The sequence below is a fragment of the Suricata suricatta genome, chromosome X (genome assembly GCF_006229205.1).
Source record: "Suricata suricatta isolate VVHF042 chromosome X, meerkat_22Aug2017_6uvM2_HiC, whole genome shotgun sequence".
Taxonomy (NCBI): Eukaryota; Metazoa; Chordata; class Mammalia; order Carnivora; family Herpestidae; genus Suricata; species Suricata suricatta.
Window position 1 is genome coordinate 16,353,780 of NC_043717.1, and position 26,004 is coordinate 16,379,783.

The 26,004-nt window shown below is 34.1% G+C and overlaps 1 protein-coding gene across 6 annotated transcripts in view; it reads left to right on the forward strand.

Annotated features, from left to right (window-relative positions):
• CNKSR2 (connector enhancer of kinase suppressor of Ras 2) overlaps positions 1 to 26,004 on the forward strand; it is a 289,714-nt gene that overhangs the window by 108,727 nt on the left and 154,983 nt on the right. For 5 of the 6 annotated variants that reach the window (XM_029930402.1, XM_029930398.1, XM_029930399.1 and 2 more), the window contains exon 5: positions 19,867 to 19,908. The exons of the other annotated variant lie outside the window; for it this stretch is intronic. In XM_029930402.1, the coding sequence (XP_029786262.1) occupies positions 19,867 to 19,908 (42 nt within the window). The remainder of the gene's footprint in view (positions 1 to 19,866; positions 19,909 to 26,004) is intronic. 6 annotated transcript variants of the gene reach the window in all.

Genomic DNA, 26,004 nt, shown 5'->3' on the forward strand with positions numbered 1-26,004 from the left:
TTTTATATTTTCTACCTCAAACACAAAAATGATTAGGTTGTCACTAGTTAAGAAATTGACACAAAAGTATCAGTTTGCACAGTGAAGCTTTGGTGGAATTCAGAATACTTGGGGTAGGGGACAGAGGGTAGGGATAGTGAGTATTGGGAAAGTTGAGGATTAGGCCTATTGCTTCATGAACATTTCACCTTGGACAAACCATGACTCTTGCTTGTGCCATCTATAAACAAATAATTCTATTGTGAGTATCAAATTAGGTGTATTAAAAATGGTTCAAATATGTGAAGTGCAAAACAGCAGGAATATTTATAAATGGGTAAGAAATAGAGACTTGATAAAAGGAATTTGTTTTAAATAATGAATATACACAGATTTTTTTCCCCCTCCATTTAGTGTTCATTTTCTTCAGCTGCAGTGAAATTCAGTGAAATCTGAACTACATGCTGAGAGAAAATTTTCAACATGATGGGAAACATTTTAGGTCAGATTTTGAAATAATAATATACCAGAGTAAAAACTTCTTTTTAAAATTCAAGTTCTGCTAATATACTTTTACCTGAAATGTCTCCTCTAAATTATATATATTAAAATTTCTTGCTGTTTTCTTATGGGCTTGCTCATTTTTCAACCTTTTTAGATCCATTATCCCTGTCCTTAGATAGCACTGGTTTTCTGAATAGTATTTGAAATGTTACTTTAGCTTTCCATTCCCACCTGAAAGTTGGGGAAAAAAGAGAAAAGATCAGTAGTCTTTCACATGAGATTGTTTAAATTAACATTTGAAAAGAAAAGAAATGCAGAGAAAAAGGAAATTTTAGAAACCATTCTTAAATCATCCTATTTTAAGTACACAATTGTTACCTCCTGCTCAGTCCACACATTCCTTCCCTACCTTCTAAAATTTGAAGAAATAGCATGCACTGTTCAAAAAATGTTAACTGAGAGAATCATCACCAAGAACTGAAAGTTCATTTAGATACTGAAAGAGTTATGATCTTTGTTCCATTCATTCCACTGATGTTGTATGTCATAAGTATAAAGTTTTATATGTAGTACATCTTGTAGTATAATTTTTGCTACATTTTTAAAAGTAATATCTGCTTCATAGAAAAATTTGGAGTAATGAAAAGTATTGCTTTTAATCCTTCCACCCAAAGAAAATTCCTGTTATTTTCCTTTATTAAAAAGTTCAGCCTATTTTCATGTATATACATATATATTTTTTGAATATGGCTTTTTTCACTTAGTATTATGCCATCCTTTTTAAAAATTTTATTGCATTGTTCATATTAGGACTTTTAAAACAATTCCAGTATAATTAGCATACAGTGTTACATTATTTTCAGGTGTACAATACAGTGATTGACCAATGCTATGCGTTACTCAGTGCTTTTCATGCTAAGTATACTTCTAATCCCCATTACCTATTTCACCCATCCCTCCCCCTGCCCCCGCCAATCACCTCCCCTTTGGTAACCACCGGTTTGTTCTCTGTTTTAAGAGTGTTTATCTCCCTTTTTCTGTTGTTCATTTTGTTTCTCAAATTTCACATATGAGTGAAATCATGTTATTTGTCTTTCTCTGATTTATTTTGCTTAGCATTATACCCTCTAGATCCATCCATGTGGTTGCAAATGGCAAGATTTCATTATTTTTTATGGCTTAGCATTATTCCATTACACACACACACACACACACACACACACACACACACACACACCACTTTCTTATCTATTCATCTATCAGTGGACACTTGGGTTGCTTCCATATCTTGGCTATTGTAAATAATGCTGAAATAAACATAGAGACATTCATGTTTTCATATTCTTTAGAACTTTGTTTTTAAAAAAATTATAAAATAACAATATTCATTAATTTTTAAAAATACAGAAAACCATAAAGAAGAATAGTGACTTGATGTTTCTATACATGTGAAATGAGTCCCAGAGTAAGTCTAGTTGCCATCTGTTACCGTGCAAACTTGTTAAAATATTGACTATATTTCCTATGCTATACATTATATCCGCATGACTTACTTATTTTATAACTGGAAGTTTGTACTTCTTAATCCCCTTCACTTCTTTTGCTTTTCTTCCCAACTTTTTTCCCTGCTCTTGTAACCATTAGTTTTTTTCCTATATCTGTGAGTCTGTTTCTGTTTTGTTTGCTTGCTTTTTTAGTTTTTATTTTAAATTTATTTATTTGTTTTGAGAGAGAAAGAGAGAACATATGCATGTGTGGGAGGGGCACAGAGAGAGAGAGACAGTACCCCAAATAGGCTTGGTGCTGGCAGCATAGAGCTCAACGCAGGACTCAAACCCATGAACCATGAGATCATGACCCTAGCTGATACTGAGTTGGATGCTCAACTGACTGACCAACCCAGGCTCCCCTGTTTGTTTGCTTTTTTAGATTCCACATATAAGAGAAATCATATGGTATTTATCTTTTTCTCTCTGACTTATTTCACTTAACATAATGCCCTCTAGATCTATCCATGTTGTTGCAAATGGCAAGATTTAATTCTTTTTTATGGCTGAATAGTAGTCTATTGTATATATACAACATCTTTATCCACTCATCCATCAGTAGACACTTAGTTTCCTTCCTTATCTTAGCTATTGTAAACAACGCTTCAATGAACATAGGGGTGTATATATCTCTTTAAATTGGTGTTACCATTTTCTTTGGCTAAATAACCAGAAGTGGAATTACTGGATCATATGGTAGTTCTATTTTTAAATAGCAAAGAAACTCCACAGAGTATTTCATAGTGGTTGTACCAATTTACATTCCTAGCAAAAGTGTATGAGTGTCCCTTTCTTTACAACCTCACCAATACTCATTACTTTTTGTCTTCTTAATAATAGCTAGCTTGCTCAGTGTTATTTTATTGTTAAATCTTTATTGAATAAAATGGAACAAAGTTCTTCAAAGATCAATATTAAAAGTGTTTATTTTTTTATCTTTATTTATTTTGAGAGACAGAGAGAGAGAGAGTGAGCAAGCACTGGGGAGAGGCAGAGAGAGAGGGAGAGAGAATCCCAAGTAGTCTCCATACTGTCAGTTCAGAGCCCCATGTGGAGCTCAATCTCAGGAACTGTGAATCATAACCTGAGCCAAAATCAAGAGACAGATGCTTAACCAACTGAGCCACCCCAGGTACCCTGAACCTGTTTATTTTTGATGGACAATTCCCTCTAAATTATGTATGTTTGTTTTCTAATCATTTTTCTTACCTATATACTATTTTATTTTGAATGTTATTTATTTTGAGAGAGAGTGCACACATGTGGGCACAGTAGGTTCAGAAAGAGAGGGAAAGAGAGAATCCCAAGTAGGCTCTGCTCAGTGCGGAGCCCACCGTGGGGCTCAGTCTCACAACCCTCAGATTATGAACTAAGCCAAAATCAAGAGTTCTACTCTTACCCTACTGAGCTATCCAGGCACCCCTCCTTTATACTCTTTTAAATACAAATCTATAAAAACAAATTATTTATCAAGTACTTTCTAGATACACATTTTTAAATAAAAATTTTCATAAGAGTTTCTCCTTCTGCTCCCCTCCCCTGCTTGTGCTTGCTCACTCTGTCTCTCTCTCTCTCAAAATATATATATGTATAAATAAGAATTATTTTAATATTTACTTTTGGGAAAGTGCAAGCAGGGGAGGAGCAGAGAGAGGGAGACAGACGATCTGAAACAGGCTCTGCACTGACAGTCTGACAGTAGCGAGACCAATGTGGGGCGTGAACTCACAAACCACAAGATCATGACCTAAACTGAAGTTGGATGCTCAACTGAGCCATCCAGGTGCCCCTGTATAAGTAAGCATATTGAGTCTACTGCCCTTTTTAAAATGTATTACTGCTGTTTAACCCAACCTGTTTTATCTTAATTGGTTGTTATTTACTGAAGGTAAATGCTTGAGAGAAAAGAAGAGCTTTTGTAGGATTTATTGAATTGGTATTTGTGACTTAAATGCTTAGAGCATATTATTAGTGAATACTAAAAAATAAAAATTAAAAATAAAGATTGTAGAATTTTTTAAAAATAAATAGCAATAGCCTAGAAATGATATTCTCTTTTGAGAGCTGGGGGAAGGGGGTGAGGAGGGTTAGAGGAAAAGAGAGAATCTTAAGTTGGATCCACACCCAGTACAGAGCCTGATGTGGGGCTCCATCTCACAACCATGAGATCATGACCTGAGCCGAAACCAACAGTCAGACAGTTAAGCAACAGAGCCCCTTAGGCAACCCAGTAGCCTAGAAGTGATTTTTAAAATTTCATTAAGGAGAGATGTCTGGGTGGCTCAATAGGTTAAGCATCTGACTCTTAGTTACAGCTCAGGTCATGATCTCCAGGTCTGTGAGATCAAGCCCAGAGTCAGGCTCTACACTGGCAATGTGAAGCCTGCTTGGGATTCTCTCTCCCCCTTCTCTCTGCCACTTCTCCCTGCTCACTCTCACTCTCTATTTCAAAATAAATAAACATTTGAGGCACATGGGTCAGTCAGTTGAGCATTTGACTCTTGATTTCAGCTCAGGTCATGATCTCACATTTGTGGGATCAAGCCCTGCGTGGGGCTCTGCACTGTCAGTGCAGAGCATGCTTGAGATTCTCTCTTCCTCTCTCTGCCCCTTCCCCATTCATGCTTTTTCTCTCTCAAAATAAATGAAAACTTTAAAAAGTAAAAAAAAATAAAATAAAATTTTATTACAGATTTTTTATATTTATTTATTTTTGAGAGAAAGCATGAGCAGGGGAGGGGTAGAGACAGATGGGGACAGGATCTGAAGCAGGCACTGTGCTGACAATAACAAGTCCAATGCAGGGCTCAAACTCATGAATAGCGAGGTCATGACCTGAGCCAAAGTCGGACAGTCAGCTAACTGAGCCACCTAGGTTCCCTTCATTAAGGATTTATGCAAGGAAATTTGGCCTATAAGTTTTCTGACAATAGCTATTATATTCTGCTTTATTACACTTTATCTATGTGAATAGTACCTCCTTTACCTTCTTGGTGGACATTTTAAATCATTTGCTCTTATATCTTATGGCAAAATAGGGTAGTGGACTTTGATATAAAGTGTATCTGAGTTCATTATCCTGGCTTTGTTTTTTGACACACTATGTAAACTTGGACAAATTGCTTAACATCTCTGATACTCTTGATCTGTAAAAGTACATCACACATTGTTGGACCATTTTAGGATTGTGGTGAATTAATGAAAGATCTAGCCCATAATCTGGCATTTAGTGGGAGCTTAGTAAATTGCCATTTTACTTACCTTATATGCAAAAGAGCCTTTGGAAACTCTAAACTCAGCTAGCCTTTGCTCTGCAGATATTTAAAGGAGTGCTGCTCTGCTTACTTTTGCTATTGAGTAGCAGTAACGAAAGACCTATTTCTAGAAGGAGTGCTTTTTAAAAAAAAGACTTTGCTTTAATTTAGGATGTTTTTTAGATTTTAATGCAAACTGTTACTCTGCTTCATATTCTGGAAGAGATTTTGTCATAAAACAGGAATGAATTGTGATTACCTGTGAAGCTGCCATCCCTGTCCAACATATTCAACTTACCTAGAGTTGAAAATGGAGAACTCAAACTATGTAAAGGTAAAATGCCAGTGTATAATACTCGGCCTTACAGAATGGATATTATAAAAGAGATTTTAAGATTTAGATAGTAAATATATGTAAAGTTCTAAAGTTGGGGGTATAAATTATACTGGGGTGGGCACGGTATATACTCTATGGTTCATGTAGTCAGTCTTAAAACCTATAAAAGCCCAACTAGGAAAATCTCTCATTCATCTCAGATACAACTTTAAATAATTGTTTGCTACATTGGGGTTAGTGTTTAGGCCTTCCTGAAGGAGACATTCTAGGTGACCTGAAAATTGGACTGGGACTTTTGAGATTAAAACTGGGACGTTTCAGACCAAAAACCAGGACAGGTTTTATATGTAAATTTTAAACAATATGTATTTTATTACTTGGCATACTTGTTGATAGAAACATGAAAAATGATTGTTTTATTTTGTATTTAAACAGCCTATTTAATTCAGTGTAATTATACTTAACCCTTTGTTTTCTTTTGCTATTTTAGTTGATCATGAAGAAAAAAACCAGTGTCTTTTAATACTTTTCTATATAATCCTAATATAGTGAATCAGAAGTTATATCTAGAACTATTAGGCATAGTACCCAGATAACTTGAGGAGTTTTATTCTGATGACAAATATAAAACTAAAAATTTGCAAAGCTGAGATTATATTTTATATGTATGCCTGTGTCTCTTAAAAGCTCTAGGATGTAGTTTTAAAATCAAAGCAAATATAAACACACACAGAAATCCTCATTCTTGGTATAAAATATAAAAAGTTTATTTGTAGTTGTAAATTTTCTAAAGACTCAGAATGAAAAGTTAATTAAGAGTGATGAAATTACCACATGCTAAGACTTTAGGAAAGTAGTACTTAGAACCCATAATCATTTATTATTATTCCAGCTTTCTTACATTGACCTGACTTGTGAACAAAAATCTAAAAATTTATGTATATTGTATGAAAATGAAATTGTTGTCATAGCTTTATTTTTTAAGACACCTACACTATATTAGATAAGCATCCTGCCAAAACACTTTTAAAGATGTAGACAATATCACCATCAGCAGTAACAGAAGAAGAACTAGAGGTGTTGTGTACTAATCAAATTCTATATGGCAAATGGCAGGATACTCTTTCTCAAACATCTTTTTTCTTCTGTGTATTATATTTTTAAAGTTTGTTAATTCATTCTGAGAGAGAGTGCATGCACAGGAGGAGGGGCAGAGAGAGAGAGGAGAGAGAGAATTCCAAGCAGGGTCTGTGCTGTGCTGCTAGTGCAGAGCTCAGTGCAGGGCTCAAATCCACAAACCATGAGATCATGATCTGAACAAAAATGAAGTGTCAGATGCTTAATTCACTGAGCCACCCAGGTGTCCCCGTGTTTTATATTTTTAAATTTATGTAGTGTTTTATATATACACAAAAGAATGCATGTCATATATATAATATATATAGTGAAGCAAAGTAATAAATCAAATACTTATGGCTTTCATCTAAGACATAGTACATTACTATATTATTTTAGTTACATTTGTGCTCCTCCCCTATCTCCTCACCCGCCTCTTCTCAGAGTGTTTGGGTTTTTTTCCCTTAAAATGGTTTTATATACTTTTCTAAAATCCCATTTAATTATGTTTGTCTTTGAGCTTTGTAAAAATGACATCACTGTGCATATTCCTTTTGTCACTTCATTTGTGTTTCTCAATTCATTCAGGTTTTGCCCAGTTACTGTAGTTCATTCACTTTTACTTTATATAATACTTAATTGTGTGTATATATTCCAATATGTTTATCCCTTTTCCTGACCATGAATATTTGGATATATACCTACTTTTAAGTATGTTACATAGGAAAGTAATTGCTGTGTTATACAGTATGTATATGCTCACCTTCATAATTGTACCACATTTTGTTCTGAAAATTTTATTGCTCATTTATGTAATGTACTTTAATTGTCATCCTACCTTCTGAATTACTGTCTGTTCATCATGGTGTCTTATAATGGAGCTCACCTTTCAAGAGGCTATTAAAATTTTCTTACAAAGACCCTAAAAAGATACATCTTTTACCATTATTTCTATGTCCTGTACATGGAAACATGTAGAAAGATGGTTTAGGTGATTCTTACCCTACAGGTGATAAATAAACTTCAGAAGAGAGTCCTGATATGTTACCATTTGTATTGTATTGTGATTCTTCTCTTTAAAGAATAAAGCCAAAGTAATACCAATCCATTTAAGAAAAGATTTGCAGTGGGAGATGTGGTGAAGTCAGCTTCTGCCTCATGCATCTCTGTGTCTCCAGTGCCTGGCAAATAAATGATTGTTGAAAGAATGAAAGGATTCATTTTCCCCTTAAATTTTACAAAAGGGGGCTACAAATTTTTTATTTAGCTGCTGTAACTCACTGTGATAGTAATGAAATCTAAGGAGAGCTAAACAGAAAAAAGAAATCTTTCAAATTTGATGAAATCCAGGTATATTGTTATTATTACAAATACACAATTAGTCTTTTACATTTTAAGGCTACTTGTTCCTATTTCCTCTCCTATTAATTCCTACAATTCCAGGGAGATGAATGGGGTGGGGGGAAACAGTGGTGACAGTATCAGTCTTCTCCATGAAACAGGTAATGTCCTAGTGAATTGGAGGGGGAGAGGTGGGAAGAGGGTTTACTGTGGAGAGGACCAGAAACTGGAAGGAGAGGGCTGGCATTGGAGGTAGAAAAGGGTACCATTACTGTCTAGTCTGCTCACCCTCCCCAAATAAACCCATGTGTGCATTTCTGGGTATCATTAAGAATGCCTTTTTGGCTTAAAAATTCCAATTTTAACTTCATACCAAATCTGGAAACCTGAGCCATAAAGAAATATAGAATATAATACTATGAGACTATATGTAATGCCAGAGTGGGAGTTATAAAAGTACCTAAGCTGGGAAAATTAAAAGGTTCGATTAGATTCCTTCATTGGTTCTGGTTCTGTAACTATTTTATGCATCTTGCTCCAATTTAGGTGCCACCCCGAAACTTTTTTAATGCCTTTTTGTCTACAGTTGGGCTATTCAGCAGTTACTAATAATATAACTTAATTTTTGTTTTAATGTCTCACTGTTTTCTATAGTGCTCCTCACCCTACTAAATATCTCACTAGGCTTTCTGTTTCTTCACATTTAAACTTTCTACACAAATATTTTCCTGCTATCTCTCCCCACCAGGATTCTGAACTGCCTTTTAGAATTGAAATGTATACTGCCCTGGGCTCTTATGTTCACCTCTGTAACCCCTCCCTCAAACCATATCATCTAAATACTATTCCTTATGACATTTAAAAATTATTAGCAAGAACAAAGGGTCTATATCAAATTTAATGGGCAGGGAATGTTAACATTGATATTTTGAGGTTGCCTTTTATAACATATTATCAGATTTGTTCCTTACAATAATCTGGTGAAGTAGATAGACCAGATGTCATTATCTCAATTTTGTGAGTGAGTAAATGAAATTTCAGATAGGGAGCGTGACATAAGTGGCATGACCAGTACTTAGATCCATGTTTTGACATTGTAATACTTTCTGCTCATTGTTCTTTAAGTGGACTTTACCTTAAAATTAAGTAAGGAGCCTTTTGGAGTTCCCAGGTTGCTTAGTTGGTTTAGAGTCTGGCTTTGGCTTGGGTCACAGTCTTGCAGTTTGTGAGTTCAGGGCCCGCGTTGGGCTCTGTGCTGACAGCTCAAAGACTGGAGCCTGCTTCGGACTCTGTGTCTCCTTCTCTCTCGCCCTTCCCCTGGTTGTGCTCTGACTCTTTCAAAAATAAATAAACATTTAAAAAAATAATAAAGTAAGGAGCCTTTTAAATATACTGATACCTGTGCCCCCTAAGACCTATTAAATTAGACTCTTGGTGGTGGGGCTTGGCCTTGAGAGTTTTTAAATGATGGCTGGCTCAATCTAGAGCATGGGACTCTTGATCTCAGTGTCATGAGTTCAAGCCTGACATTGGGCATAGAGCTTACATTAAAAAAATTCATGAAATAGTTATTGCATTAAACTCTGCATTGGTTAGGTCTTCATTTGCATGTGTTGCTGGGAGTCATTTCTGAAGTAAAGCAGGTTTGCAATGCCTCCCACCATCAGATGGCGACCGATGTCTACACCCACTCAACCCCCACTCAATTTCTGCTTGAGCACAGACCCCCAAGGCACCTGACTGACTGATATCAGGAGTGACTTGCCTTCTTATGCTAAATATATGTGAATTGTACCTTATGAAAAAGCTTGTTATAGGAGTTTCTTCTTTTGTGACTATAGGAGCAAATATTACATTTCCTGAGAAAACAGGCTATTGACCCCTGCTCACAAAAGAACTAACTCTTGCTTTTGCTATGCTAAAAACATTGCCTTGTATTTGAATGCTAAAGATCCCTTCCTTCCCCAAGTGATAAGCATCTACTCACCTACTTTTAAAGGTTATGCAAGAGTCTTCTACCAATCTTTGTTCTGGGAAATTTTTAAGTACCAAAGAATTTGTCATCAGAAATCATTGTCTAAGGCAATTGCCACTTCTGTTTTGTACCACATACATTTTTTCTATAAATAAAGCTGACTCTTGGGTCAGTGCAGAGATGCCTGCCTGGTGATCAGAAAGAAACCGAAGCTCTCTCGCTCCCTTTTGCCAACACTGTCCATCCTCTAGGGAGCCCTGGACCCTGCTGGAGCTGCACTCTGGCAATGTGTGTTCTATGTTTGCCCCTTGAATTCAGTGGAAGATTGTATCAGTCAAGTTAAGCTAGATTATGCTGCAATAGTCAACAACCTGGAAATATTTGTGCTTTTAGTATCATTCATGTCCATTGCTTATGCTCCATGCCCATCCTGGGTTGCTATAGCTCTACTCCACGTCCTCTTCACTTCAAAGCCTCTTATTGAACAGTGCTGGTCATCACAGCAGGAAGGAAAGAGAGCATGGTGAAATATGCACTAGTTCTTAATGTTTCCGCACACAAATGGGACACACCACTTATGCTTAGATTTCATTGGACAAAGTAAGTCATATAGCCATGGCTGACTTCAGTGGCTCTAGGAAGTTTATTTTTTAAAAAAGGGAGTGTATATTTAGAAATCATAATACAAATCTGGCATACCAATGAGTCTACAAAGAATTCCAGGATAACATTATACTAGAATTTTAAGGAAAGTAATTTTGTTTATGTGAATGTAAGGAAAGCACAATAAAATTAAATTATGTGGAAAAAATTTTAAAGATAAAAAAAAGTCTTGGTAAAGGTTGAGTTTGAAGAATTTCTTCTCTGTCCTCATTGGTGTATTTATATGTATTGGTGTATCTCTTAGTATTTTAAATATAATCTCCTGCAATATTGGTGGGAGAAGAAAGACCTTTTCAAGTTTTCCAAAGCATAAAATTCTGTTTATAATCTCTCAGTGTTACTACCAGGAAACCCTAAATATGTACTGATTATTTATGATAATGACTTTGAAAATGTACAAAATTAAGTCTAGATGTGGGCTGGTACTGTTACTTGGACAATTTAGTATTTATTAGGATTTAAACATCTTATTATCATCAGTGATCTAAAAATATATATTGAGTGCCTGGGTATAAATGTTATTTTTTCAGATGTTGCATATAATGAAAAGAAATGCTTTCATTTTGTCCAAGAAAATGCAATGTAAATAGATAAAAAGGGCAAAGGTATGTAGGCTAAGGAATTTTTAAAACTAATAATTAGAGTTTGTTTCACATATACCATGATTTCCAGTTTTTTCCTGGCAACCAAGTGGATGATCTTGAACTGATGAATTAACATTTAAATTATGTTTTTCATTTATGATGGGACATGGTATTTATCTTTGCTTGAACTCCTTAGTTGAATTTGTCACGGGGGAAAATTGTCTCTCATCACTTAGACCCTATATATTTTCCTTACCTTAGGGTATATTATGTGGTCATTACAATAAGTAACTTGAACATCTGGAATCCATTGAAGCTTTTTATTACAAGGAAATGTTAGCTTTATTGTATGAACATAAAATTTATTACAAAGAAATGTTAGCTTTATTGTATGAATGTAAAATTCTTGATATCTTTTATATAATATGAATCTGTATGCAGAGAAAGTCCAATTATTTTTGTTGAAAATATCTGCTGAGATCATGCAGATTAAAGTTTAAAAGTAAACTCATATTTAAAATTATTTTAAAACTGAAACTCAGTCTATTTTGGTACAAAATGACAGTGTAAAGAAACTAAATGTACTGTGCCAATTTGGCAATTAAAAATTCCATTTTTAAAAAATAGCTTTAAAGATTTCATTTGTGTATCTAATCTATAGAGCCAATGTGAAATGTGTATTATGGAATGCGAAAATAGAGAATCAATGGAATAAAATATTCATAACTGATAAATTCAGACTATCTTTATAGACCAGACAGAACACCTTGAGAAATTAAAGAGTTTATTTCCTGACAGTCTAATGGTAGAGACAAAGACAAATAAGTAATTGGTGGAAACAAAAAAAATGTACAGTTAGTAGTTATCAGGCCTTTCAAAAATAGTTGGGTCTTGAGTAAAGACATGCATAATAAACAAATTTAGTTCATGATAGGGATTAGCTTACTGCCTTTTCAGATCAGAACAAAGTGATTATAGTTAAAGGGATTGCAGTCTCATCCTAATGAATTTTCTTGTCATTTATACCTTGACTTGACATTTTTACTTTTTATCCCTTTTGATACTTGAATCTTGATAAGCCTCAGTGGTTTTTGGATTTGTTACAAAGCCATTTGAATGCTGAAAAAACAGCCTTACTTCTGCCTGCATTCCCAAGTCCGTGAATGCTAAAAGATTAGTTTCTATACCCATTCAACTATTGGGACAGTAGTATTTCATTGTCAAGTGAAATACTAGAATAATTAAAGCCAGACGGGGCTTCATTTTAGATGACCTCTTGGGAGAGAACTGGAGCAGAATTTTGAAGAGCAGTATGGTGCAAGGTGCAGAAAATTATGGCTATGTTCACTGACAGAAAGACTATAGATAACCTCTAAGGCCATACCCACACACATTATCCTCCCATCCCTTGCTTATTGCTTTTTTTATGTTACAACCAGATACCTTATTTGACCTAATGAAAATCTTAGCCAGTTCTTTTCAAAATGGGTCATTTTAAAATTTCAGTAGATACCATCCTTCATGAATTCTCCTCTTCTCATTCCCAAAACAACAGCAAGGAGACTGTTCCAACAAGTTTGTGGTCATGGTCATTAAGCCAGTCAAAATGGTGAAGAGGTTGCCAAGGGGGTATTTGTGTGGTGATTATACTTCTGTCTGCCTTATTTGCCAAGGACATTTATAGCTCTGAAATTAGAGTTAAACAGTAGCATTTTGAAAACATATTTAAGAAGACCAATGACTGACTATTCACTATGGATATTCTTCTTTTCACTCAGGACACTCAGTCAGCTTTTGGACTTTGATGAATCCAAATTTAGTTTGGACTTTCATCTTACATCCATTGCAAATCTTTTATCCCTAGCACTGCTTCTCTGTGCCCACAAAGCTAGATGATGACTACTTTGAATTGCTTTCAATAGCTCTTTTCTGTATATCATCCTACAAAGAGAATTGCTTTCATTGTACTATGCTGCTACTGTAGATTTCACAATAGACTGGAATCTGCTTTTGCAAAAGGGAAAGGAAAGTGAAACATCTGATCAATAACTGGGAACTAAATTTCTTCATGTTTTTCTTTTCAGATGTTGCTTTTATTGTTATTTGATCAAAATTCTTGTTAAATGGCCTCCCAGTTTGTAACTGTTGGATGAACCATAGTATATTTCTCTAGATCTGACCTTCTGACTAACATGGTGACCACTAACTGCATGTGGCAATTGAAATATAAATTTAAATTAATTAAAACTAAGTAAAATTACAAATCCACTTTCTCCTCTGCTTGATAGCCACATATGCCTAAAAACTACTGAATTTTATGCAGCACAGGCATAGAACATAATTATGATAGTTCTGTTATCACTGTAAGTTTTAATAAATACATCTCTGTATCACCACTTTCTCCATTTACTCCTGGCCATTCAACTCACCCTTCGTTAATGTTCCTGAATACAAGTGTTGTCTAAGCAGTCTTCAGCTATCTTCTCACTATGTATTTTCTTTTTTAATGGATTCATTATTGTTTTCTTGTACCTTTAACTATCACTTTAGTGTAAATACTCCAAGATTTGGCTCTGTTTTAGATCCAATTCAACTTTCTTGACAAATTTGTATAAAATGTCCCTTCAACCACTTCTAATTTCACATACCCCAGATATAATTATTTTATTCTCCTTAAATTCTCTCCTATCATCTCTACTCAGCCATTCATCCATTTGCTCAGGTTTGAACCCCTGGAATAACGTTTAGCTTTCCTCTCCACATTATTCTCTGTGTCTAACACATCAGTCACCTAATTCTCATTCCTGGCTACATGTATGGCATCCACCTCTCCTCATCTCCCCTTCCACCATCATAACCTCAGTTCAAGCTTTGATTATATATTACATTTTCTATTGAAAGAGCATTCCAATTGATCTTGCTGCTTCCAGTTCTTTTTCCCTTCCAAATCTACAATTTCATCCCCATTGTTTTCATAAAACATATATTTGATGACATTCTTCCCATGCTCAGACATCTTTGAGCACTTCCTTGTATCAGAGTAAAGTACACACTCCTCCATCTTCCCTAGAGATGAAATGTCTACTTGGTATATTTAGGAAGAGCCAGAGCTTTACAGAGATTCCTTATCTGAGACATGACATGGTAGTTTCCTCCAAGGGAAGGGAAGAACAAAGTATTAGTAAGGAACAAGAAGAGACGGCTATTAGAGTTGTTAGCTCAATCAGAGAGTTTGGACTCCACTTCTCCACCCCGTCCCCCAATACACTCACTCACCATTTTAAAACATTGCCATAGCACTATGTAAGCTACCTGACTTCAGCTCCTCCCAAAATAAAGTCACAAGAAATTATCAGTTGATCAAGTTAAGTGCAAATGGGACTTCAAAATAGATTATTATAGAAAAATAAAAATTTTATTCCCTTCAAAACAAAACTTCTCCAGGTTAGCATTGGTAGCTCTCCACAGCATGACCTCATGTTTTTTCCTAGGCTTCCTAGGATAGAAGTGCTTCTGTGTATTCTGCTCTGTAGGGCAGTTGCATCACTGTTTCACAAAAACTATAACTGATTATGATCCTGTGTGGGCATATAGCGCATCTTTGATAGTTTCTGTGTATAGCTACACTTTTCAAAAAGAAAAAATGATCAAAACTGAATAAACACTCATTATTTTTATGAATATTGCCTTGTTAGGAACTTGATGTATTTAAATATGCAGGCTGTGTCTTAGCTTATGGGCAAGTAATAAATTGTATCATGTATCTTGAATGTATCATAGATAAGCCGCTATATAACGATCGCCACTTCAGATAGCTGTGAAATTAGGTGATGAACTAGTTGTTACTTAACCTTCTAATTTCTGTATACGTCTAATTACATGAAATAGAAGTTGGGGTTCTGATTTTCTACTTTGCTTTTCTGTTTGGAGTGTCCTTGTAACTACTGTATTGTAAATGATGGAAAATAATTGCATATGTTAAAAAAATAGTGTTATATTCTAAAAAAATAAAAAATAAAGTTACCACAAAAAAATAAATAAATATGCATCACATGGTTTATAGAAGCATTATATAGAAAAGTATAAAGAAGAAATTACAGGTGTCATTTTGCATGCATATTAAAAGACAACATGAGCTACTGAAAAGAATTCCTGGGAGTATATAGTGGCATAGCTCTAAATCCAATTGTAAATCTAAATTTAATCCTAACCTAAAAATAAGGAGAACGTCAGAGGTATACCTTTCCTTAGTATGAATAGGTTCTTAAAAATGTGGTTTTCTCCATATTCAGTGCTATTTTCTTTTTAAAACTTGGGGTATGATCTTTTGGGAAAAATATGTGACCTTAAGTGTTAATAAAACCATACTTGAAAAACAAATATTTTAAATTCACACCTTGATGGAAATAACTTATTAATAAAATTAATGCCCTAAGGTATCTAAGGCTATTTAAACACTTAACATGATAAAATGAACTCCTTAACATGATAACTAAATAAAACACAGACATTTCGATTCTATTCTTCTCCCTAATATAAAATAGCAGGTTAATATATACTTTTTTTTATTGTTTTGTTTTGTTTTGTTTTTATTATGTCTATCCCAGCCTTTGTGAAAGCTTGGCTTTCAGTAATAAAAAGGTGAATCTGGCTGAAAGAAGGTAGAGATATAAACAAGTAGAAGCATTTATTCAGAGTAGCAAGTGATTAAAGAAAGAAATAAGTTTAATAGGAGGAAAAAGAGAAACCAACCAATAAATTGTGGGAATGTGTAACAAAACGCACAGAGCTCTGAGGAATTGAAAACTGGAGTGAGCCAGCAGATACTATTTTTAAATCCATCTACTGTCTTATGGATTTTATATGTTTAATCATTATTGGTTTGGCATTCTTTGATCACAGGATTTCCCATAAAGTAGATCGTTTTACAAAATACCATCTTCATCAAAATTATGCTGGGCCCCCCCCCCCCACTCAAGGTCTACTCTATCTGTATAGCTGGGGCTGAACCTGAGAACATGCATTTTAACCCACTTTCCAAGTGATTCTTACATGTATACAGTACTAAAATCTGAAAATTACAGCAGTTTAACAGTGTTTGAGTGTAGTTTTATTGCTTTTGCAGTAATGCCTTTTTTTCCCTAAAAACCCACTTTTTCCAAAACCCAGTTAAAAGCTGCCTTTACTAATTCTTTTTAAAGCAGAGTTAGTTGTTTTCACCTCTGCTCCTCCAGCCCTATGTTCCCAGCTTTATTATAGTAATTTTGAGTGTCACAAATAGGTTAGTACAGATTTAAGCTTTAATAGGGTCACGTGTGTGAATATGCTTAAAATGTAATGCACACATCCTTTGAAAATTTGTAGTCCTTTTGTTTATTTCAAATAGTTTTTAATTTTAATATTTGTGACAGTTTTTTGGACTGATGTAAAACTTTGGCCACTTCAGTCACCTGATGTATCTCCTTTACACTTCTCTTTTGGAGTCATGTCAGAATTATCAAGTTTGGATCAGTATTTCTTCTTTAAATAATCTTAAAGCTTAGATTATAGATGTATTTCTTTTAGTGACTGAGGAGCAACAGCTAATGAAAGTTTCTACAAAGTTTGAAATTTGACTTGAGCAATGTATAGCACAACACAGTGGTCACTTTGCATTTTAATGAGAAACATATCAGTATTTTAAGATTTTAAATAAGTGACCTTTCACGTGTTGATTTGTATATAATGAGGCATTTATACTTGTAAAGTTATTGAAAGAAACATCGTGAAGACTTTGAGATTCTACATATTTTAACTTATGTGGATGCCTGTCCCCTTAAACTGTGCTTTTCTAAGTCAGGGGACATATTTTATTCATTCTGTATCCTGAAGACAGTTGATTAATATTCGCTGAATCAAGAGGAATAGTATATCCATTATGCATTGTCCAATTTGTTTAATATATTGAGTATTACACAACCATTAGTAAATATATTTGGATGTACTTGATACATTTAATGTTTATTTTTGAGAGAGAGAGAGAGAGAGAGAGAGAGAGAGAGAGAGAGAGAGAAAGGACAAGTGGGAGAGGGCAGAGAGAGGGAGACACAGAATCTGAAGAGGCTCCAGGCTCTGAGCTGTCAGCACAGAGCCTCATTAGGGCTTGTACTCACAGACTGTGAGATCATGACAGGAGCCTAAGTCAGACGCTTAACCAACTCTTGATTTTGACTCAGGCCATGTTTTCATGGTTAATGGGATCGAACCCTGCATCAGGCTCTACACTGACAACACTGAGCCAGCTTGGGATTCTCTGTCTCCCTCTGTCTATGCCCCTCCCCTACTCATGAAAACACACACAGACTCTCTCTCTCTCTCTTAAAGTAAAATTTAAAAAGGACTTTGTAAAGCTAATAAATAATTTTTTAATTTAGTATCAAATGTATTAATACATATAAATAAAACTAATATTTAGTTTACTGTTTCTACCCATTAGAGCTATTATTTTTTAGATTCCCAAATTTCTCCATCTTCAGCCAGTGAGAATCTCTTTACATTGACTTCTGAGTCCTACTGACTAACTAACAATCCTTGTAGAGTTTGATAGCTTCTTTCTATGTGTGTCACAGTATAATCCAGGCTCATCTTGTACATTCACATTCCCAGATCTGGAAGCCACCATTTTCCTTGACCAAAGGCCCAGGAAATGGTATTTGAAAATCACTAACTGTAATGAGTTTATTTATTACTCAGTTATGTCTTTTCAGTGGACTGAACTACGAAATACATAACACATGTGTGTACATAATGCATCAAGAGACTCTAGGTTTTACTTACCTTCTTATTTATGTATCTGCTTTGTCTCATGCTAAAATGACTTAGGACACCAAAAATGATAGAATAATAGTAGTGTCACATAATTGCTCAATTGCTTTATCCTATGAAACACAGCACTTTCAGCAAAACAATAACAATGACTACCCAACAATGTGATTACTGACAATAGTATTAGATTTTGTTTAATGGGTTTTGTTGTTATGTCATACTAAGGATGTGCAAGTAAAGTATTATATTTTAAAGAACTTGAAATAGTTATTCTCTGTGTGATTAATGCTGTGTGATCACTAGCAGGATACACATTTAGATCATATTTACTTTTTTCCTTGAGGAGAATCCCTTTGAAGTTTGAACATTTAATCATATTCTCTGATTCTGGGAAGGTAGGTAAATAATCAAACTTGTATCCATTAGAGCTGAAGCAAGTTGTAGAGGCAGCTTGGGGAAGCTAGGCAACTTTCCAGCTTTTCCCAAATTATCTCTTTCCAATGTAATTGTGTCTGAAATTCCATAAAATTGGACTCTTCCAAATTCTAATGTAAGTACTGTGCACTTTCCTAATATAAATGCTTTATCTATACCTTGCCTCCTCTGTACACATAATTCATTTTTAACAAACTTCTTTGGCACAGAAGCCCTGCAGAATGGCCAGGCCCAATCCTTAAGTATGACTTTTAGTTTATGAAATGAATCAGACTTAAATGTAACATTAAAACTTTTAGCCCTGATAAGAATATGCACTACTTCTGACAAGGTATTGTGGTAAAATGGGTTTATCAAATACTATGTTCGACAGGATTTCTTTTGTTAAAATAAAATTCAAGGAAAGAAATTTAATGGGCTATTGTTCCTTAAAATATGTAGTACTGTGAAACATGGATTTTTTTCAAACTTAGATAGCCACATAATAACTAGTTAACTTAATATTTTGAAGTAAAGGCAATTAGTTTACATTTTTTAAATCGAGACAGAACAACAATAATTCATAATTAAAATGTATTTATCACTGTATGCCAGATACTGTACTAAGCCATTCATCCATTTTCTCTTTTAATCCTCACAACATGCTTATTGCGTTACTACTAATGTCATGCCCATTTTATAAATTTCTTCAGAAAACTAAGCCATAGAATCCTGAAGTTTGTAAGCAAAGATCACTTTGCTGTATGTTTCGTCATTGTAAGTCTAGCAATTGCAGGTAAAAGAACAATGGTGATTTTTAAAAATAATTTTTTTACAATTCAAGGATTCAAATTTATGTAAGAACTATTAACTTGATATGTACCAATTTTAAAAAGGATATTTAATAGCTGGCAATAATTGAAAATATAAAAGCACTTTTGAGATTAAGATATGACTATAGAAACACATATTAGTGTTTTTCTTAATGCGCCAATTTGTAATAAATTAATATTTGAAATGGAAATATTTCAACAAAATATATTTATCACTTGTAAAAGTTTAGATAGAAAATGGTTACAAAATTTTTTCTAATGTATATTATTCTCTATTGTATTGTATGTAAAATTAGAAAATATAGTTAATATAAGAATATCTCTAACTGACCAAAAGAGCTAACCACTATGAATAATTTGATATATAGATTTCCAGATTTTTTTCACATTCTCATTGCTGGTTTTGCTTGAATTGTCAGCACTTCTTCAAATTGTAATACAGTTCCTAAGAAAGTATTCTAAAAGGAATGGTTGACTTTTTTTGAAAACTAATGTATATGTTTCTTTTTTTAAAGGATTGTACTGTGTATGAAACAGAGAATAAAATTCTTCATGTGGTAAGTTTACTTGAGTTTATTTTCATCTTCATTAGAAAGTATTTCTTTGTTTAAGTAGTAATTGAGTAAAAATCTATAGCCTAAAATAAACGAGCCCAGTATATTTTATAGGAAAAGTACAAAAGAACATAAAAAGTATAAATGTATAAAAGAGCAGGTTATATTAGTTAATCATTCTTTTGTATCCTAATAGGAACATGTAGTATAATATGATAAAAAATTTAAGATTGTAGTATGTAGCAAGGATGGAATATAATTAAGAACCTAGAAAAAAAAGAGTTTGAAAACAGAATTTTTTGCCATTCATTTGATATCAAAAAGATATCAGGGAAAAAGTATTTGGTTGTATAATGGAGTAAACCTGTCATCATTTGGATGAAATGCTTAATAAAATAATCAATCTGCCTTTGATCGGATTCTATACTCCCCAAACCACCTTCCAAATTTTAATTTGGCAATATTTGTCAAATCAATTAATCACTTTGCAGATATTTTATTTTATTACTAGAAATGGAGTGTGGGTATACTATATTTTTATAGAAAGGTATCTCCTTTTTTGTTAATGAACAGTTTGCTGCTTTTCATTGTAAATCCATATCTTGGTTGATGTTCATCTGTCCTGATAACTTCTTCACCTCTATTAGAAATGAGTTACAAAATAAGTAACATTAAAGATGTTTAGAAATTAATATTATATCTTTACTTTGGCAATTTTGCATTCAAGCTACTGAGAATTTAAAGATCTTGTTTGATGATGGTTCAGACTGTAGATGACATTAACCAAGTAGTTCAGCTCAGAAAGCCCTTGTATTTTCTTTCTTTTTTTTTCAGTTCTCTTATTCTTTTACCTTTTTGTAAACATTGTTTTAAGTTTGTATTGAAATTCCAGTTAGTTAACATACAGTGTAGTATTAGTTTCAGGTATACAAACAGTGATTCAGCACTTCCATACATCACCCCCCCCATTACAAGTGCACTCCTTAATCCCCATCACCTATTTCACCCATCCCCCACCCCTCCCGGCTGGTAACCATAGGTTCGCTGTGTGTAGTTATGACTCTGTTTCTCGTGGTTTGTCTCTCTCTCTTTTTATCCCCTTTGCTGTTTGTTGGGTTTCTTAAATTCCACATATGAGTGAAATCACATGGTATTTGTCTCTTTCCACTCCTCCCTTCCTGGCCTTTTTATGTAAAGATGGGCTAGTTTTTAGTAGAAGGTTATATATACTGTGTGCTATTTTTCTCACAATATGAATTCTTTATTAAAAATAATAAAATAGTATACTATACCACCTGGTATATATGATGCTAGAATACTTTCTTGAAAACAATATTCAAAAAGTATCTTTCCAGATTTCCTGTAGTGTAGAAGAACTCATGTTAAGTCCAAAGGACTGTCTGAACCCTAATTCTTTTTAAAGAAGTTTTTAATGTTTATTTATTTTTGAAAGAGAGAGAAACAGAGCGTAAGTGAAGGAAGGGCAGAAAAAGAGAGAGAGAGAGAGAGAGAGAGAGAGAGAGAGAGAGAGAGAGAGAATGAGAGAGAGGGAGGGAGGGAGAGGGAAACACAGAATGGGAAGCAGGCTCCAGGCTCTGAGCTGTCAGCACAGAGCCAGACATGGTGCTCGAACTCACAAACCGTGAGATCATGACGTGAGCCACCCAGGCATCCCTGAACCCTAATTCTAACAGTTTGTATCTCAGTGACTTTAGTCAAGTAGTTTAACTTTCTTTGATATTTTTAAGGTAAATTTTAACAATTAAAAAAATTTATTGCTGATTCACACATAACATTATATTAGTTTCAGGTATATAACATGATTTGATATTTGTAAGTGACTTTGTTCTTAATATGTAAAATGAGAATATTAATATATTCTAAGTACAATTGTTTATAATCTAATTACCTTCTTTCCACTATATATTTATGTTTTTTATTTTCCCTTTTTCTTTTTTATGTGCACCAGAAAATAAAAAGCTTGAGTTTTTATATAACTTGTTTAGAATCAAATTGTGGCTGATTCTGAATGTTCTCCTTTTTCCTATGAGACTTGAGTCAGAGTACTTGTACAAACGAGTAGAGATTACAGTAACTTGAGATATGCACTAGAACATCAACTGTCTCTGTCCAGACCCAATCCCTATATCTATATTTTGTCTGGAAAGTACAAGAAGCATTTAAAAAGAGGAAGGTGAGGTGTTTCTTTTCCTGAAATAGATCTTTATTTAGCGATGAGTAAAGAAAAAGAATGGGAAAGAGAAGGACAAGTATCCCTCATATAGCAGAAGAAAATCTTTTTCCATGAAGTAAGTTTATTAAGGACATCTGTTTAATGATCTCAGTAAGAATCAAAAGCATACTGTTTGCATTAGAATAGAATACCATACTATAAAGAAAACAAGATCACTATAAACTGAGCACAAAATAAACTTTAAAAAAGTACTACTTAAAACTGAGAACATGGAAATAGAAATTAAACCATGCTGAAAGCAGTAAAAAGCATACTGGTTATTGCAGAAAATTGAAACAGTAAGACACAAAAAAACTTTTTTGACACTCAAACTATTAGTAAATTAATAAAAAAAACAAAAAATGAAAGAAGATAATGGCTATAGAAGATAGATTATGGTTACCCCACCTTCAACTAATTATTAGTTTCTAAAGACGAAGACAAGAGGAAATAATTAAGGATATAATAGAACAATTTAGGAATCAAATTGGGAAAATTGAATTTCTCAACAAAGTCAGAAAGTGAATTGTAAAGTTCATAATTTCAAGATATTTTCTATTAATATATTACAGCTTCTATGTCAAGAAGCAAATACATTTAACTAGTGAAAAGAGACACATGAGAAATTTTCAATTCAAAGAAATAAAAATTATATTGTATTCAGATGTCTACTCTGAAACCATAACTGCATAACTGCCAGAAGACAATGTAACAAAATACATAAATCTTTTTGTCTATTTTTTATATTATTTTTTTATTTAAATCCAAGCTAGTTAACATATAGTATAATAATGGTTTCAGGAGTGGAATTTAGTGATTCATCACTTACATATAACACCTAGTGCTCATCCCAAAAAGTGTCCTCTTTAATGCCTGTCACCCATTTAGCCCATCCCCACACTCACCCCTCCAGCAAACCTGTTTTTTCTCTGTAATTAAGAGTCTCTTATGGTTTGCCTCCCTCTCTGTATCTTAATTTTCCCTCCCTTCCCCTATGTTCATGTGTTTTGTTTCCTAAATTCTACATACGAGTGAAATCATAACATATTTATCTTTCTGTGACTGACTTATTTCACTTAGCATAATATATTCTAGTTTCATCCACATTATTGCAAATGGCATTATTTCATTCTTTTTCATCACCAAGTAATATATATGCCAGTGTGTGTGTGTGTGTGTGTGTGTGAGAGAGAGAGAGAGAGATACCACATCTTCTTTATCCATTTGTCAGTTGATGGACATTTGAGTTCTTTCCATAATCTGGCTATTGTTGATAGTGCTGCTATAAACATTGGGGTGCGCATGCCCCTTCAAATCAGCATTTTTGTGTCCTTTGGATAAATACCTAGTAGTCTATTTGCTGAGTAATAGGATAGTTCTATTTTTAATTTTTTGAGGAGCCTTCATACTGTTTTCCAGAGTGGCTGCTCTAATATGCATTCTCACCAGCAGTGCAAAAGCTTCCCTTTCCCTGTATCCTCACCAACATCTGCTGTTTCCTGAGTTTGTAATTTTAGCCAGTCTGAGAGGTGTGAGGTGGTATCTCGTTGTGGTTTTGATTTGTATTTCCCTGATGATGACTGATGTTGAACATTTTTTCATGTGTCTGTTAGCTATCTGGATGTCTTCTTTGGAAAAGTGTCTGTTCGTGTCTTTTGCCCAGTTCTTCATTGGGTTATTTAGTATTTGGGTGTTGAGTTTGATAAGTTCTTTATATTTTGGATTCTAACCTTTTGTCAATATGTCATATGCAAATATCTTCTCCCATTTTGTCATTGCCTTTTAGTTTTGTTGACTGTTTCCTATGCTGTGCAGAAGCTTTTTATCTTGACAAGGTCCCAAAGGTTTGTGTTTGCTTTTGTTTCCCTTGTCTCTGGAGACCAGTCAAGTAAGAAGTTACTGCCACCAAGATCAAAGAGTTTGCTTCCTGTTTTCTCCTTTAGAATTTTGATGGTTTCATGTGTCACATTTAAATCTTTTGTCCATTTTGAGTTTATTTTTGTGTATGGTGTAAGAAAGTGGTCCAGGTTCATTTATCTGCATGTCTCTGTCCGTATTCCCAGCACCATTTGCTGAAGAGACTGTCTTTTTTCTTTTGGATATTGTTTCTTGCTTTGTTGAAGATGAATTGGCCCTACATTTGTGGGTCCATTTCTGGGTTCTCTATTCTGTTCCATTGATGTCTGTATCTGTTTTTGTGCCAATACCATGCTATCTTGATGATTACAGCTTTGTAATACATCTTGAAGTCCCAAACTGTGATGCTTCCAGTTTTGGTTTTCTTTTTCAACATTACTTTGGCTATTAAGGGTCTTTTCTGGTTCCATACAAATTTTAGAACTGTTTGTTCTAGCACTGAAGAATGCTGGTGTTATTTTGATAGGGATTGCATTGAATATGTAGATTGCTTTGGGTAGAATCTACATTTTAGCAATATTTCTTCTTTCTATCCATGTGCATGGAATGTTTTTCCTTTTTTTGTATGTGTCTTCTTCAATTTCTTTCATAAGCTTTCTATAGTTTTTAGCATACAGATCATTTACCTCTTTGGTTGTTTATTCCTAGGTATTTTACATTTTTGTTGCAGTTGTAAATGGGATCAATTCCTTGATATCTCTTTCTGCTGCTTCATTATTGGTGTGTAGAAATATAACTGATTTCTGTACATTGATTTTATATTCTGCTCCTTTGCTGAATGTATCAGTTCTGTTAGTCTTTTTGGTGGAGTCTTTCGGGTTTTCCACAGAGTATCATGTCATCTGATGAGTGAAAGTTTGACTTCTTCCTTGCTGATTTGGATGCCTTTTTTTTTCTTTTTTTTGTCTGATTAAAAATCCATAAGGAAAATAATGCCCCCAAATCTTTAGACCTAAATTATCATTCATGTGTGAGAGCAACAGAAAGATATTTCTGGATCAGCAAGATGACTAGAGTACCTTACTGAAAATGGATTTGAGAAAGTTTATTAAGTAAATGAAGCAAAAGTTTCAAATTCTAGAATAGGAATTCTAGAACAGCAAAGGGCTGGAGATGAAGAACAACACCAGTTGCCATGGTGTCTTAGTCCATTCACACTACTATAACAAAATACCTTAGACTAGGGGGCTTAAACAGCATATCTTTCTCACATTTCTGCAGGTTGGGCAGTCCAAGGTAAGGGTACCTGCAGAATTGGTGTCTAGTGAGAGCCTGTTTCCTGATTTATAGAGGGTCTTCACATTGATGGAAAGAATGAGGTAGCCCTCTGCGGTCTCTTACAAGGACACTAATCCAATTTAAGAGAGCTCTACCCTTATGACCTATTCACCTCTCAAAAAGGCTCCATTCCCAAAAACCATCACAGTGGAGATTAGGTTTCAACGTAAGAATTTAACCAACTAAGCCACCCAGGCACCCACAACATAAGAATTTAGAGGGAAGCACAAACGTTGAATCTGTCACAGATAGTGAAGAATAAAAAATATATGAGTGCTGTTTTATTAAATGAGGGTTGTTAAATAAATAGATAAATATTATTGGATAAATTAGAAAGATAATGCAAATATTGGATTTATATATCTCTTAAAGAGATAAGCTCTGCATCCCTAAATTAAACCACAAAGACTACCATTACCTTCCAGTGGCAGTTTTTTCCTCAGAAAACAAGGAGTCCCTGTTACACAGTAATGAAATACAAATTTTTACCTATCAATTCATTAACACAAATACATACACATAAAGGTACAGACTAAAAATACTCAAATGCTGGTAAATTCTAATGAAATTAGCATGGACGTACCTTACTGCTAGGCATGTGCCCTCATTAAACTTTTTTAAGTTCTAGGCAATTTTAAGGCTCAAAAATATTAGCTCTAATATTTTTGTAG